Source organism: Panulirus ornatus, chromosome 1, assembly GCF_036320965.1.
Source record: "Panulirus ornatus isolate Po-2019 chromosome 1, ASM3632096v1, whole genome shotgun sequence".
In the NCBI taxonomy this organism is placed as follows: Eukaryota; Metazoa; Arthropoda; class Malacostraca; order Decapoda; family Palinuridae; genus Panulirus; species Panulirus ornatus.
In genome coordinates, this window is record NC_092224.1 from 71881150 (window position 1) to 71894716 (window position 13567).

Consider the following 13567-nt stretch of genomic DNA (forward strand, 5'->3'; position numbering starts at 1 on the left):
AATGGAGTAAAACTTAGAGGTTGCCAAGTTAATCTGGGCTTTTATTTTTCTGATATTGAATGATTAACCCACGTCACCTGCTCTGAGAGAGTAATTGAGAATTACTGTATCATTCTTCAACATCAGGAATAGTATCGGCAGGATGAGCAGTGAGGCTGAAGCTCAAGTTTATCCTTACTATTGTCTTCGATGGGATCATGACATATGTTCACTCTATCTTATGATTTTTTTTATTCCTATAAAAAGAACTCCAGGCTTGTTAACCCTGCAAGGTATTTTTTCTTCCTGGTTTCCTGCTGGTGTGTGCTAGAGAAGGCCTTTGCTTTGCTATAGTTTTCTTTTACTGCCTGCTCTCTCTCCCTCCCTCTCTCTCTTCTTTGTCTCTCAGAATTTTGTGTTTTCCAGATTTGCTGACAAGAACAGTTTTGAGTATGAATATGGGATGCGCTGGAAACGTTTGTATGAAATGTACAAAGAGAAGAAAATGTTGTTGGAATCAGACCTCCTTGCAGAGATGGAACAACTGGAAAGAAGGTTGGCTATAGTACGACATGAACATGAGACAGAAATGCTCAGGCGGGGTGAGTACACATTTTGTAGTATCTGCAATTACTGTTTTAAAGGTAAGTGATGCATGTTTGTTGATTTTTGGTAAGATTTCTAGGTGTATGAGGAAAAACTGAGTTTTTCAAAAGAGAATTTTAAGATTTAGGACCAGTTATTATTACAGAGAAATATAAAATGGGCATTCAGCATACTGTGGTGCTTACTTTCCTATGTTTCATTTAGAGGTAGTTTGTGATATTTGATGTGCACATGTTTTCCTCAACACACAGATTGTTGCATACCTAATAAGATGTAGGTGTCAGAGGGATGAATTATGAAATGAAGAACTTCATTCTTCCTCAAGCCTAAAGACTTTTCTGTGCTTTTCCCCAGCTGAGTCATATGCCACTGACAGCACATCATCCCCTTTACTTTATCCTTTGCATACCTTATACCCTCCTGCATGGTCAGGCCCCAAGCACTCAAAACCTAATTCACTTCTTCCTTCCACATCTAATTCAGTGTACCCTTTCTCATTGTCTCCTGCATTTATGACACATTTCCTCTTTGTCAAACTCTCCTTAATCTCTTCTTTCTTTCATACTTGTTTTCCATATCATACGTTAGTAAGTTAGCGCCAGTAACAGACAAAAAAGGTCTTATTCACTCGCATTCATTTTCTAGCTGTCTGTCTTGTCTGATGCACACTGAATTCATAGGCACCTGTCCACACCCAGGCATGTCATAGAAGGCGATGATATAGGGCAGGAGCAGGTAGCTGGAAATCCTCCCTTCTTGTATTACTTTTGTTCAAAAGAAGGAATACAGTGAGGAGGAAGTGTGGTGTTTTTCCACTAAGGCTCAGTCAGCTGTTCTTAACATTACCTCACTTGTGGGAAATAGTGAGCATGTACGAAAAGATAAATTTCTTTACCTATCATTCCTTATTTGAGCAACCCTCCTCATTACATATTGTCCCCAAGCATTCAGTTTCCAGCCCATTTATCATCATCCATACATTCTCATCAGTAGCCTATGACTTGCATCCGTACAACATATTAGGATGGTACTACTCTGAAACATGCCTATCTTTGACCTCCCAGATTGTGATTTCTCTTTCCACACATTTTTCAGTGCTTAGAGGACCTTCACTTGGTTCCATTAGATGCCATGTCCACTCTTAGGTATATGAAACACTTCACTTCCTTCAAGTTTTCTCCCACACCCAACTGAGTTGTCTCTCTCCACTGCTAAGCCAAATGATTTTTTTCTTATATCCTCATGACTTTCTACTTACACACACACACACACACACACACACACACACACACACACACACACACACACACACACACACACACGTGTGTGCACACGCATCCTAACTGAAATGGTTTCTTCAGTTTCTCAATGGGATGAGCCTCCAGTACTGTCATTAGCAAACAACTGATTCACCTACATGGTTACCCCACCTCCAACAGACTGCTTATCCAGCCCCTTTCCGTAAAACCCCTTCATTCACCTTCTTTGCCACCCTTTCCACAGAAGAAAAGAAAGCCATGGTGACATTGCACACCCCTGCAGCATACACTCACTCAAACCCTCGAGGGGGACAGACCTACGTTTGTGGCACACCCTGGCTGCCAGAGGCCTTTGACATCTGTGATACCCCATCATTAGGTGGATATTTGGATGACCCTAGGTTAGACTTATCTTCGCGCAAGATTGTCAAATTCTAATGATATCATAGTGAGAGACATAGATAACTTTATCCATGAATAGTGATTTGGTGATAATGTACCTATCTTTCTGTCTTTCTCAAGATTGTCATATTCTGATATCATAGTGAGAGACATAGATAACTTTACCCATGAATAGTGATTTGGTGATAATGTACCTATCTCTCTCTATCTATCTTTATCTCTAAAGCCCATTCCCTATGAGAACTCCCTCAAGGGGGTGGCCATGGCAAAAGAGTCTCCATAACTTTTGAACCCCTGTGCCATTTTTTAGCCTTTAGTGCCTCACCTTTAACAGGCCAATGGCAGAGAACTCTAGTCAGTGCAGTGTTTTCAGAGGCTCCTACTTACTGATTCTACCTAATTTTCTTGCCTAATGTTGAAGCTTACTACTTATACCTAATGCTCCCATCTGATGCTCTTACCTACTACTACTACCTAATGTTTCTACCAAAAGCTCCTGTATAACATTCCTACGTACTACTTCTGTTTGTTGTTTCTACCATTGTGCCAAAAGACAGGGCTAGCATAAAGTGCTCACCACAGGAGAATCTAGAGTTGCAAAGGATAAGTTGTGTGAGTTAAGTGATGTCATCTGTTGTTTGTGACAAGGAGAGATATGTATGTGGACAGAGTACCAGCTGTCCATATGTGGGTAAGGCAGAACAGAGGAGTGCAAACTGACAACAACTAGATTGCTTGCTCAGTATGTAGCCATCATTGACCCTCTTGATATCCAGGTGGGTAGTACTGGTAATATACTTCCCTGATCTGTGGCTGCTTACCAACTACTACGTACAAATAATATTTTGATGTTTCCTATGCTGCCTATTGTCACAGGGTCAGAACTCCAGGTGCATAACGTAAACACCACCATGACGTTGACGTACACTACCACACAAATTTCTCTCTGTGAAGAAGGGTAACAGTTTTCCCAACACCAGTGTTTGTATTTAGTTAGAATCACTATGATATATTTAATGCTGAGTTAAGCGTAGGCACAATCATGAGAATACCTTTAAAATATTTAGTACAAGAAAAGCATTTTGAATTAGTAAGTGGTATAACTTGTTGACCCTGTTACTATCAATTGTTACCTCCCTGCCCAACAAAGTGGTGGAATTAGCCATTGCTACCAGATCAGTTCACAGCCAGGTCATAGCTTTAAGAGATTCCTGGCAGATTACTCCTGAAATTTTTACTTATGAGTGACTGTATTCTCTTTTACCACCTTTGTACATCAAAGCTTGAGGACTTTTGTTTCAAAGACTTAACATCCAGCCCAGCTGACAGTTAACATGCCTAAGGGTCTGGAATTGGTATGAGTTAAGATGTTACCCACATTAAGCCCACACCAAACTGGCACCATAATTTGCTGTGTGGTCTACCACCCGCCACTTTCCTCCTCAAGGGAGGCACTTGTAAAACGCCTTACTTACCCATGTGACACGCTCAGGACAAGGTAAGTACCTTTGTTCTAAGCTTGTGGTATGTGGGGATTTCAATGAGATAGACAGCGCCATTCTCCAAGAACAGTTTCATCTATCTCAAATTGTTTTTTTTTTCCCATGCATGGTCGAAACACTTGACTTTATTCTTACTGACATGGCTGACCATTACGTAGCACCTCATCATCTTGCTTCTCTCAGACACCAACACTCACTTTGTATCGTGTTTTATTCCCCGGCCTTCATCATCTCCCAACATAAGCAGACAGACACCAGAACTTATCAGCCACTTGCGACTCAGCAGAGAGAAATTTCAGTCAGTGGGTAACACATTATCACTGTATTGAGGCACCCATTAAAGATGATGTTGAAATTATGTGAGAGGAGTATCATGAAACCTGCAGCTAGGCAAACCAGTACTTTTTCCCAAGCTGACATTAACGCTACATACAGCTGACACTTCCTGCATCACCTATTGCATTAAGTGGCATATGCAGCACCGAAATCAAGCATTCAAAGTTGAACAGCAACCTCAGTTAGCAACTTTAACAAAGTGGAACATGAAGTGAAAGTGCAAATGGGGTCTATTACCCAAAAGTGTGCAGCATTTAAAGCAGGACAACATAGGTCATTGTTATGATAGAATAGAAGAACTGAATTTCAGGCTATGACAAGGGGAGGGTCTCCTCTTCCCATGTGTAGACCAACTTGCCAAAGAGGAGGCTGCAGACCAACTTAACAACTTATTTGCCAATATTGCCAATGATTACTGCAACTTGATATCAGCTCTCTCTCAGCATACCCACCAACCACATCTACCCTGTACACAGTTGAAGAATAGCATAGTACTTTCTCTTCCATAAAACCAAATGCTGAACCACACCCCAAATCTTCCAGTGAAACTATACAACAAGGAATTCTCCCATGAATTATCTACACTGCCAAGTGCCATAAGTATTGCTTCACATAAACAATTTAGGTGCCACAATGCTTAGAAGACAGCGTATGTCATTCCACTACCCAAATGCACCAATCCAAAGTCTCTTAATAGCTTAATCACTCCAATTCCCAATCCAGTTTGTGAAAGTTTTGTGATTGAGTGGGTCACTGCTGACAATGCTGATTTAGTAGACTCTTAGCAGGTTTGAAACAAAGTCACCTCTGTAGACTTAACTAAGGCATTTGACTTGGCATACCTTATTATCATGAATAAAGCCTTAGTACACCTGGGACTACGGTTTTGTGTCGTCTCATGGCTGGTGGAATTCCTGAATGGACAACAGTAGATCAACTGCCTTATGGGAGTCACAACACTCTCACTACCTCAGGGCACTAAGTTGGCACCACATGCATCCTTATTTCTATCAATGATGCCATATTTATGTATTATTATTTTGCTTTGTCGCTGTCTCCCGCATTAGCGAGGTAGCACAAGGAAACAGACGAAAGAAATGGCCCAACCCACCCACATACACATGTATATACATACACATACACACATGCAAATATTATATTTGTATTTATTTTGCTTTGTCGCTGTCTCCCGCGTTTGCGAGGTAGCGCAAGGAAACAGACGAAAGAAATGGCCCAACCCACCCCCATACACATGTATATACACACACGTCCACACACGCAAATATACATACCTATACATCTCAACGTATACATATATATACACATACAGACATATACATATATATACATGTACATAATTCATACTGTCAGCCTTTATTCATTCCCATCGCCACCCCACCACACATGAAATAACAACCCCCTCCCCCCTCATGTGCGTGAGGTAACGCTAGGAAAGGACAACAAAGGCCACATTCGTTCACATTCAGTCTCTATCTGTCATGTGATAATGCACCATAACCACAGCTCCCTTTCCTCATTCAGGCCCCACAGAACTTTCCATGGTTTACCCCAGACACTTCACATGCCCTGATTCAATCCATTGACAGCACGTCGATCCCGGTATACCACATCGTTCCAATTCACTCTATTCCTTGCATGCCTTTCACCCTCCTGCATGTTCAGGCCCTGATCACCCAAAATCTTTTTGACTCCATCTTTCCACCTCCAATTTGGTCTCCCACTTCTCCTCATTCCCTCCACCTCTGACACATATATCCTCTTGGTCAATCTTTCCTCACTTATTCTCTCCATGTGACTAGACCATTTCAAAACACCCTCTTCTTCTCTCTCAACCACACTCTTTTTATTACCACACCTCTCTCTTACCCTATTATTACTTACTTGATCCAACCACCTCACACCACATATTGTCCTCAAACATCTCATTTCTAGCACATCCACCCTCCGCACAACTCTATCCATAGCCTACGCCTTGCAACCATATAACTTTGTTGGAACCACTATTCCTTCAAACATACCCATTTTTGCTTTCCGAGATAATGTACTCGACTTCCACACATTCTTCACCGCCCCAAGAACTTTTGCCCCCTACCCCACCCTATGATTCACTTCTGCTTCCATGGTTCCATCTGCTCCCAAATCCACTCCCAGATATCTAAAACATTTCACTTCCTCCAGTTTTTCTCCATTCAAACTTACCTCCCAGTTGACTTGTCCCTCAACCCTACGGTACCTAATAACCTTGCTCTTATTCACATTTACTCTCAACTTTCTTCTTTCACACACTACCAAACTCAGTCACCAGCTTCTGCTGTTTCTCACATTAATCAGCCACCAGCGCTGTATCATTAGTGAACAACAACTGACTCTCTTCCCAAGCTCTCTCATTCCACAACAGACTGCATACTTGCCCCTCTTTCCAAAACTCTTGCATTCACCTCCCTAACAACCCCAACCATAAACAAATTAGACAACCATGGGGACATCACACACCCCTGCCGCAAACCTACATTCACTGAGGATCAAATCACTTTCCTCTCTTCCTACACGTACACATGCCTTACATCCCCGACAAAAGCTTTTCACTGCTTCTAACAACTTGCCTCCCACACCATATATTCTTAATACCTTCCATAGAGCATCTCTATCAACTTTATCACATGCCTTCTCCAGATCCATAAATGCTACTTACAAATCCATTTGCTCTTCTAAGTATTTCTCACATACATTCTTCAAAGCAAACACCTGATCCACACATCCTCTACCACTTCTGGAACCACACTGCTCTTCCCCAATCTGATGCTCTGTACAAGCCTTCACCCTCTCAATCAATACTCTCCCATATAATTTCCCATGAATACTCAACAAACTCACTCCTCTGTAATTTGAGCACTCTTTTTTATCCCCTTTGCCTTTGTACAAAGGCACTATGCAAGCATTCTGCCAATCCTCAGGCACCTCACCATGAGTCATACATACATTAACTAACCTTACCAACCAGTCAACAATACAGTCACCCCCTTTTTTAATAAATTCCACTGCAATACCATCCAAACCCGCTGCCTTGCCGGCTTTCATCTCCCGCAAAGCTTTTACTACCTCTTCTCTATTTACCAAATCATTCTCCCTAACCCTCTCACTTTGCACACCACCTCAACCAAAACACCCTATGTCTGCCACTCTATCATCAAACACATTCAACAAACCTTCAAAATACTTACTCCAACTCCTCTCTCACATCACCACTACTTATCACCTCCCCATTAGCCCCCTTTGCTGAAGTTCCCATTTGTTCCCTTGTCTTACGCACTTTATTTACCTCCTTCCAAAACTTCTTTCTATTCTCCCAAAGATTTAATGATACTCTCTCACCCCAACTCTCATTTGCCCTCTTTTTCATCTCTTGCACCTTTCTCTTGACCTCCTGCCTCTTTCTTTTATACATCTTCCACTCATTTGCATTTTTTCCCTGCAAAAATCGTCCTAATGCCTCTCTCTTCTCTTTCACTAATAATCTTACTTCTTCATCCCACCACTTACTACCCTTTCTAATCTGCCCACCTCCCACTCTTCTCATGCCACAAGCATCTTTTGCGCAATCCATCACTGCTTCCTTAAATACATCCCATTCCTCCCCCACTTCCTTTTACGTCCTTTGTTCTCACCTTTTTCCATTCTGTACTCAGTCTCTCCTGGTACTTCCTCTTGCAAGCCTCCTTCCCAAGCTCACTTACTCTCACCACTCTTTTCACCCAAACATTCTCTCTTCTTTTCTGAAAACCTCTACAAATCTTCACCTTCACCTCCACAAGGTAATGATCAGACATCCCTCCAGTTGCACCTCTCAGCACATTAACACCCAAAAGTCTCTTTTGTGCGCCTATCAATTAACACGTAATCCAATAATGCTGTCTGGCCATCTCTCCTACTTATATATGTATACTTATGTATATCTGTCTTTTTAAACCAGGTATTCTCAATCACCAGTCCTTTTTCAGCACATAAATCTACAAGCTCTTCACCATTTCCATTTACAACACTGCACATATGCCATACTCTTATGATTAAAAACAACTTGCTGCTTCTAATACCTATCTTCCTATACCACGTAGTTGCAGCACTTCACAAGGCTGGATATATAAATCTTTTCTTTCATTCATCAGTTCTTCAGACTGCTCAATCCATATGCTTTTCCTCTCATATCTACCAGTTGCCATTTGCTCATTTGAAGGAACCTCCTGCTCATCACTGAAGGATGATTTATAATAGGATGTCCAAATGGCTTTCTTTCTTTTGTTATGTTGCAGGTTATTGTATGTAGGAAAATTATGACAGTTCTAAACATTTCCATTTACAGAACTGATGCTCCGTGAACAGGAGGCGTTGCAGATGGGGAGATCTGTATATGGCCGCCAGGGATCCTACGGTGGAATGGTACAGTATATTTATACATTTTTGTTAAATACTTTATTTTTTTCTTTCTTTCTTTCTTCCCAGCTACCTGCATTAGCAAGGTAGCACCAAGAATAGGCAAAAAAGAAAGGCCTCATTCACTCGAACAAAATCCACAACCAGGCCCCACAGTCCTATCTGTTGTCCCATGGTGGCTTCAGATTCATTGGTTCATTCTATTGACAGCCCTTTGCCCTTCTGCATGTTCAGACCCCAAGTGCTCAGAATCTTACTCACTACCTAACACCTCCAATTTGATCTTTCCTTTCTCCTTGTCACTTCCACTTCTGTTATTCATATCTTCCTCATAAACATCTCGCTGATTAGCTCCATATGTCAAGGCCATTTTAGCACACCCTCTTTCGCTCTTTCATGCATACTCTTGTAATTGCTACACTTCTCTCTTAGTTTATGATTACTCGCTCAATCAACCCTCCTCATGCCTCATATTGTTTTCAAACATTTCAACACATTGGACATTCTCATCTATAACCTATGACTCGCATCCATACAACCCTATCAGGAGTACTAGACCTTCACACATGCCCATTTTCACCCTGCATGAAACTCATTCCCCAGTGATTCCAGAACCTTTACCCCCTCACCCGTTTTATGACTTGCCTCGTCTTGCATGGTTCCAGTTGCTGCCATGTTAATTCTCAGGAACCTAAAATATTTCACTTCCTTTTAAGTTTTCTCCATTCAAACTTAGACCCCAACTAGACTATCTCTTTGCACTGTAGCTTTCTCCTTTGAACTAAGATGCCAACTTTTGCAGTTTCTCACTCAAATTCGTCACCAGAACCAAACCATCAACAAACAACCACTGACTTGCCTCCCAGGCTCCCACACTATGAACAGACTGCATACCTTCCTTGCACTCTTGCATTTACTTCCTTCACCATCCCATCCATAAACCCAACTTCACCTGTAACCACTTACCCTTCTCTTGATCTATTCATACAAATGCCTTACTCCCTTAATGTAAACTCCTGCTTCTAGTAGCTTTCATCCCATGCCATACATTTGTAATGATTTTCCATAAAGTGTTTCTATCCTCTCATCAAGGCTTTTTCCAGATCCATAAATAATGTTTCTCAAGTATTTCTCACGTATGTTCTTTTAAGGAAACACATGATCTATATTGAATACCACTCAAGAAATTTCATCATTCTTCCCCAGTGTGATGCTCTGTTCATTTCACTTCAGTCATCACTCTTCCATACTGCTTTTCAGGTACACTAAACAAACTTGTACGGATAGTGTGAGATGTATCCCAGGATAGGTACCAAGAAAGCTTGTGCTTTATTAAATCACATTACATCGTGATATCCATTTCTATGTAATTAAGGCTTTTTGGACTATGCAAAATGATTACTCAGTATTTATTTATTTATTTATTTTGCTTTGTCGCTGTCTCCCACGTTTGCGAGGTAGCGCAAGGAAACAGACGAAAGAAATGGCACAACCCACCCCCATACACAATGTACACACACACACGCCCACACACGCAAATATACATACCTATACATCTCAATGTACACATATATATACACACACAGACACATACATATATACCCATGCACACAACTCACACTGTCTGCCCCTATTCATTCCCATCACCACCTCGCCACACATGGAATACCATCCCCCTCCCCCCTCATGTGTGCGAGGTAGCACTAGGAAAAGACAACAAAGGCCCCATTCGTTCACACTCAGTCTCCAGTTGTCACGCAATAATGCCCAAAACCACAGCTCCCTTTCCACATCCAGGCCCCACACAACTTTCCATGGTTTACCCCAGACGCTTCACATGCCCTGATTCAATCCACCGACAGCACGTCAACCCCAGTATACCACATCGATCCAATTCACTCTATTCCTTCCCGCCTTTCACCCTCCTGAATGCTCAGGCCCCGATCACACAAAATCTTTTTCACTCCATCTTTCCGCGTCCAATTTGGTCTCCCACTTCTCCTCGTTCCCTCCACCTCCGACACATATATCCTCTTGGTCAATCTTTCCTCACTCATTCTCTCCATGTGCCCAAACCATTTCAAAACACCCTCTTCTGCTCTCTCAACCACGCTCTTTTTATTTCCACACATCTCTCTTACCCTTACATTACTTACTTGATCAAACCACCTCACACCACACATTGTCCTCAAACATCTCATTTCCAGCACATCCACCCTCCTGCGCCACACCACACATTGTCCTCAAACATCTCATTTCCAGCACATCCACCCTCCTGCGCACAACTCTATCCATAGCCCACGCCTCGCAACCATACAACATTGTTGGAACCACTATTCCTTCAAACATACCCATTTTTGCTTTCCGAGATAATGTTCTCGACTTCCACACATTCTTCAAGGCTCCCAGGATTTTCGCCCCCTCCCCCACCTTATGATTCACTTCCGCTTCCATGGTTCCATCCGCTGCCAAATCCACTCCCAGATATCTAAAACACTTTACTTCCTCCAATTTTTCTCCATTCAAACTTGTGGAAGATGAAAGCCGCCAAGGCAGCAGGTTTGGATGGTATTGCAGTGGAATTTATTAAAAAAGGGGGTGACTGGATTGTTGACTGGTTGGTAAGGTTATTTAATGTATGTATGACTCAGGGTGAGGTGCCTGAGGATTGGCAGAATGCGTGCATAGTGCCATTGTACAAAGGCAAAGGGGAAAAGAGTGAGTGCTTAAATTACAGAGTGTATAAGTTTGTTGAGTATTCCTGGTATATTATATGGGAGGGTATTGATTGAGAGGGTGAAGGCATGTACAGAGCATCAGATTGGGGAAGAGCAGTGTGGTTTCAGATGTTGTAGAGGATGTGTGGATCAGGTGTTTGCTTTGAAGAATGTATGTGAGAAATACTTAGAAAAGCAAATGGATTTGTATGTAGCATTTATGGATCTGGAGAAGGCATATGATAGAGTTGATAGAGATGCTCTGTGGAAGGTATTAAGAATATATGGTGTGGGAGGCAAGTTGTTAGAAGTAGTGAAAAGTTTTTATCGTGGATGTAAGACATGTGTACATGTAGCAAGAGAGGAAAGTGATTGGTTCTCAGTGAATGTAGGTTTGCAGCAGGGGTGTGTGATGTCTCCATGGTTGTTTAATTTGTTTATGGATGGGGTTGTTAGGGAGGTGAATGCAAGAGTTTTGGAAAGAGGGGCAAGTATGCAGTCTGTTGTGGATGAGAGAGCTTGGGAAGTGAGTCAGTTGTTGTTCGCTGATGATACAGCGCTGGTGGCTGATTCATGTGAGAAACTGCAGGAGCTGGTGACTGAGTTTGGTAAAGTGTGTGAAAGAAGAAACTTAAGAGTAAATGTGAATAAGAGCAAGGTTATTAGGTACAGTAGGGTTGAGGGTCAAGTCATTACTCAGTATGTAAGTAGATAATGGTAGTAATGTATAGAATAATACAAAGAATGTTTCTTTTTTAATGAAAATATGGTGACACTACTTTCTTGCTTGCTTGCCATTTACTGCATTAATGAGGTAGCACCAGGGACAGAAGAAAGACCTCATTCACTCAAATTCATTTGCAAGCTATAATGTATAATGCACTGAAACCACAGCCCCCAATTCACAAGCAGGACCCACAGGCCTTGAAATTGGATACCGCAATGCTTTAGTCCACTCTTTCTAATGCAAGTCTGTCACCACCCTGCATGTTCAGGCAGAAGTTGGTGACTGAGTTTGGTAAAGTGTGTGGAAGAAGAAAGTTGAGAGTAAATGTGAATAAGAGCAAGGTTATTAGGTACAGTAGGGGTGAGGGTCAAGTCAATTGGGAGGTGAGTTTGAATGGAGAAAAACTGGAGGAAGTGAAGTGTTTTAGATATCTGGGAGTGGATCTGTCAGCGGATGGAACCATGGAAGCGGAAGTGGATCATAGGGTGGGGGAGGGGGCGAAAATTTTGGGAGCCTTGAAAAATGTGTGGAAGTCGAGAACATTATCTCGGAAAGCGAAAATGGGTATGTTTGAGGGAATAGTGGTTCCAACAATGTTGTATGGTTGCGAGGCGTGGGCTATGGATAGAGGTGTGCGCAGGAGGATGGATGTGCTGGAAATGAGATGTTTGAGGACAATGTGTGGTGTGAGGTGGTTTGATCGAGTAAGTAACGTAAGGGTAAGAGAGATGTGTGGAAATAAAAAGAGCGTGGTTGAGAGAGCAGAAGAGGGTGTTTTGAAATGGTTTGGGCACATGGAGAGAATGAGTGAGGAGAGATTGACCAAGAGGATATATGTGTCGGAGGTGGAGGGAACGAGGAGAAGAGGGAGACCAAATTGGAGGTGGAAAGATGGAGTGAAAAAGATTTTGTGTGATCGGGGCCTGAACATGCAGGAGGGTGAAAGGAGGGCAAGGAATAGAGTGAATTGGAGTCATGTGGTATACAGGGGTTGACGTGCTGTCAGTGGATTGAATCAAGGCATGTGAAGCGTCTGGGGTAAACCATGGAAAGCTGTGTAGGTATGTATATTTGCGTGTGTGGACGTGTGTATGTACATGTGTATGGGGGGGGGGAGGTTGGGCCATTTCTTTCGTCTGTTTCCTTGCGCTACCTCGCAAACGCGGGAGACAGCGACAAAGTATAAAAAAAAAAAAAAAAAAAAAAAAAAAATTTTTCTCCATCAGTACATATAGAAAGTAAGATGTTTTAATTACATTATTTTTTTTATCCCTGGGGATAGGGGAGAAAGAACAGAAAATAAGATGTTTTAATTACATAACTTTTTTTTTATTTATTTATCCCTGGGGATAGGGGAAAAAGAATACTTCCCACACATTCCTTACGTGTCGTAGAAGGTGACTAAAGGGAACGGGAGCAGGGGGCTAGAAACCCTTCCCTCCTTGTATTTTAAGTTTCTAAAAGGGGAAACAGAAGAAGGAGTCACACGGGGATTGCTCATCCTCATTGAAGGGTCTAAATGTGTGTGGATGTAACCAAGATGAGAAAAAAGGAGAGATAGGTTGTATGTTCAAGGAAAGGAACCTGGAT

The 13567-nt window shown here is 42.0% G+C and overlaps 1 protein-coding gene across 1 annotated transcript in view; it reads left to right on the top strand.

Moving 5' to 3' along the window:
- LOC139749593 (hrp65 protein-like) overlaps positions 1-13567 on the top strand; it is a 106511-nt gene that overhangs the window by 83892 nt on the left and 9052 nt on the right. The window contains exons 6-7 of the mRNA XM_071663686.1: positions 406-581; positions 8463-8539. Coding sequence (XP_071519787.1) covers positions 406-581; positions 8463-8539 — 253 coding nt within the window. The remainder of the gene's footprint in view (positions 1-405; positions 582-8462; positions 8540-13567) is intronic.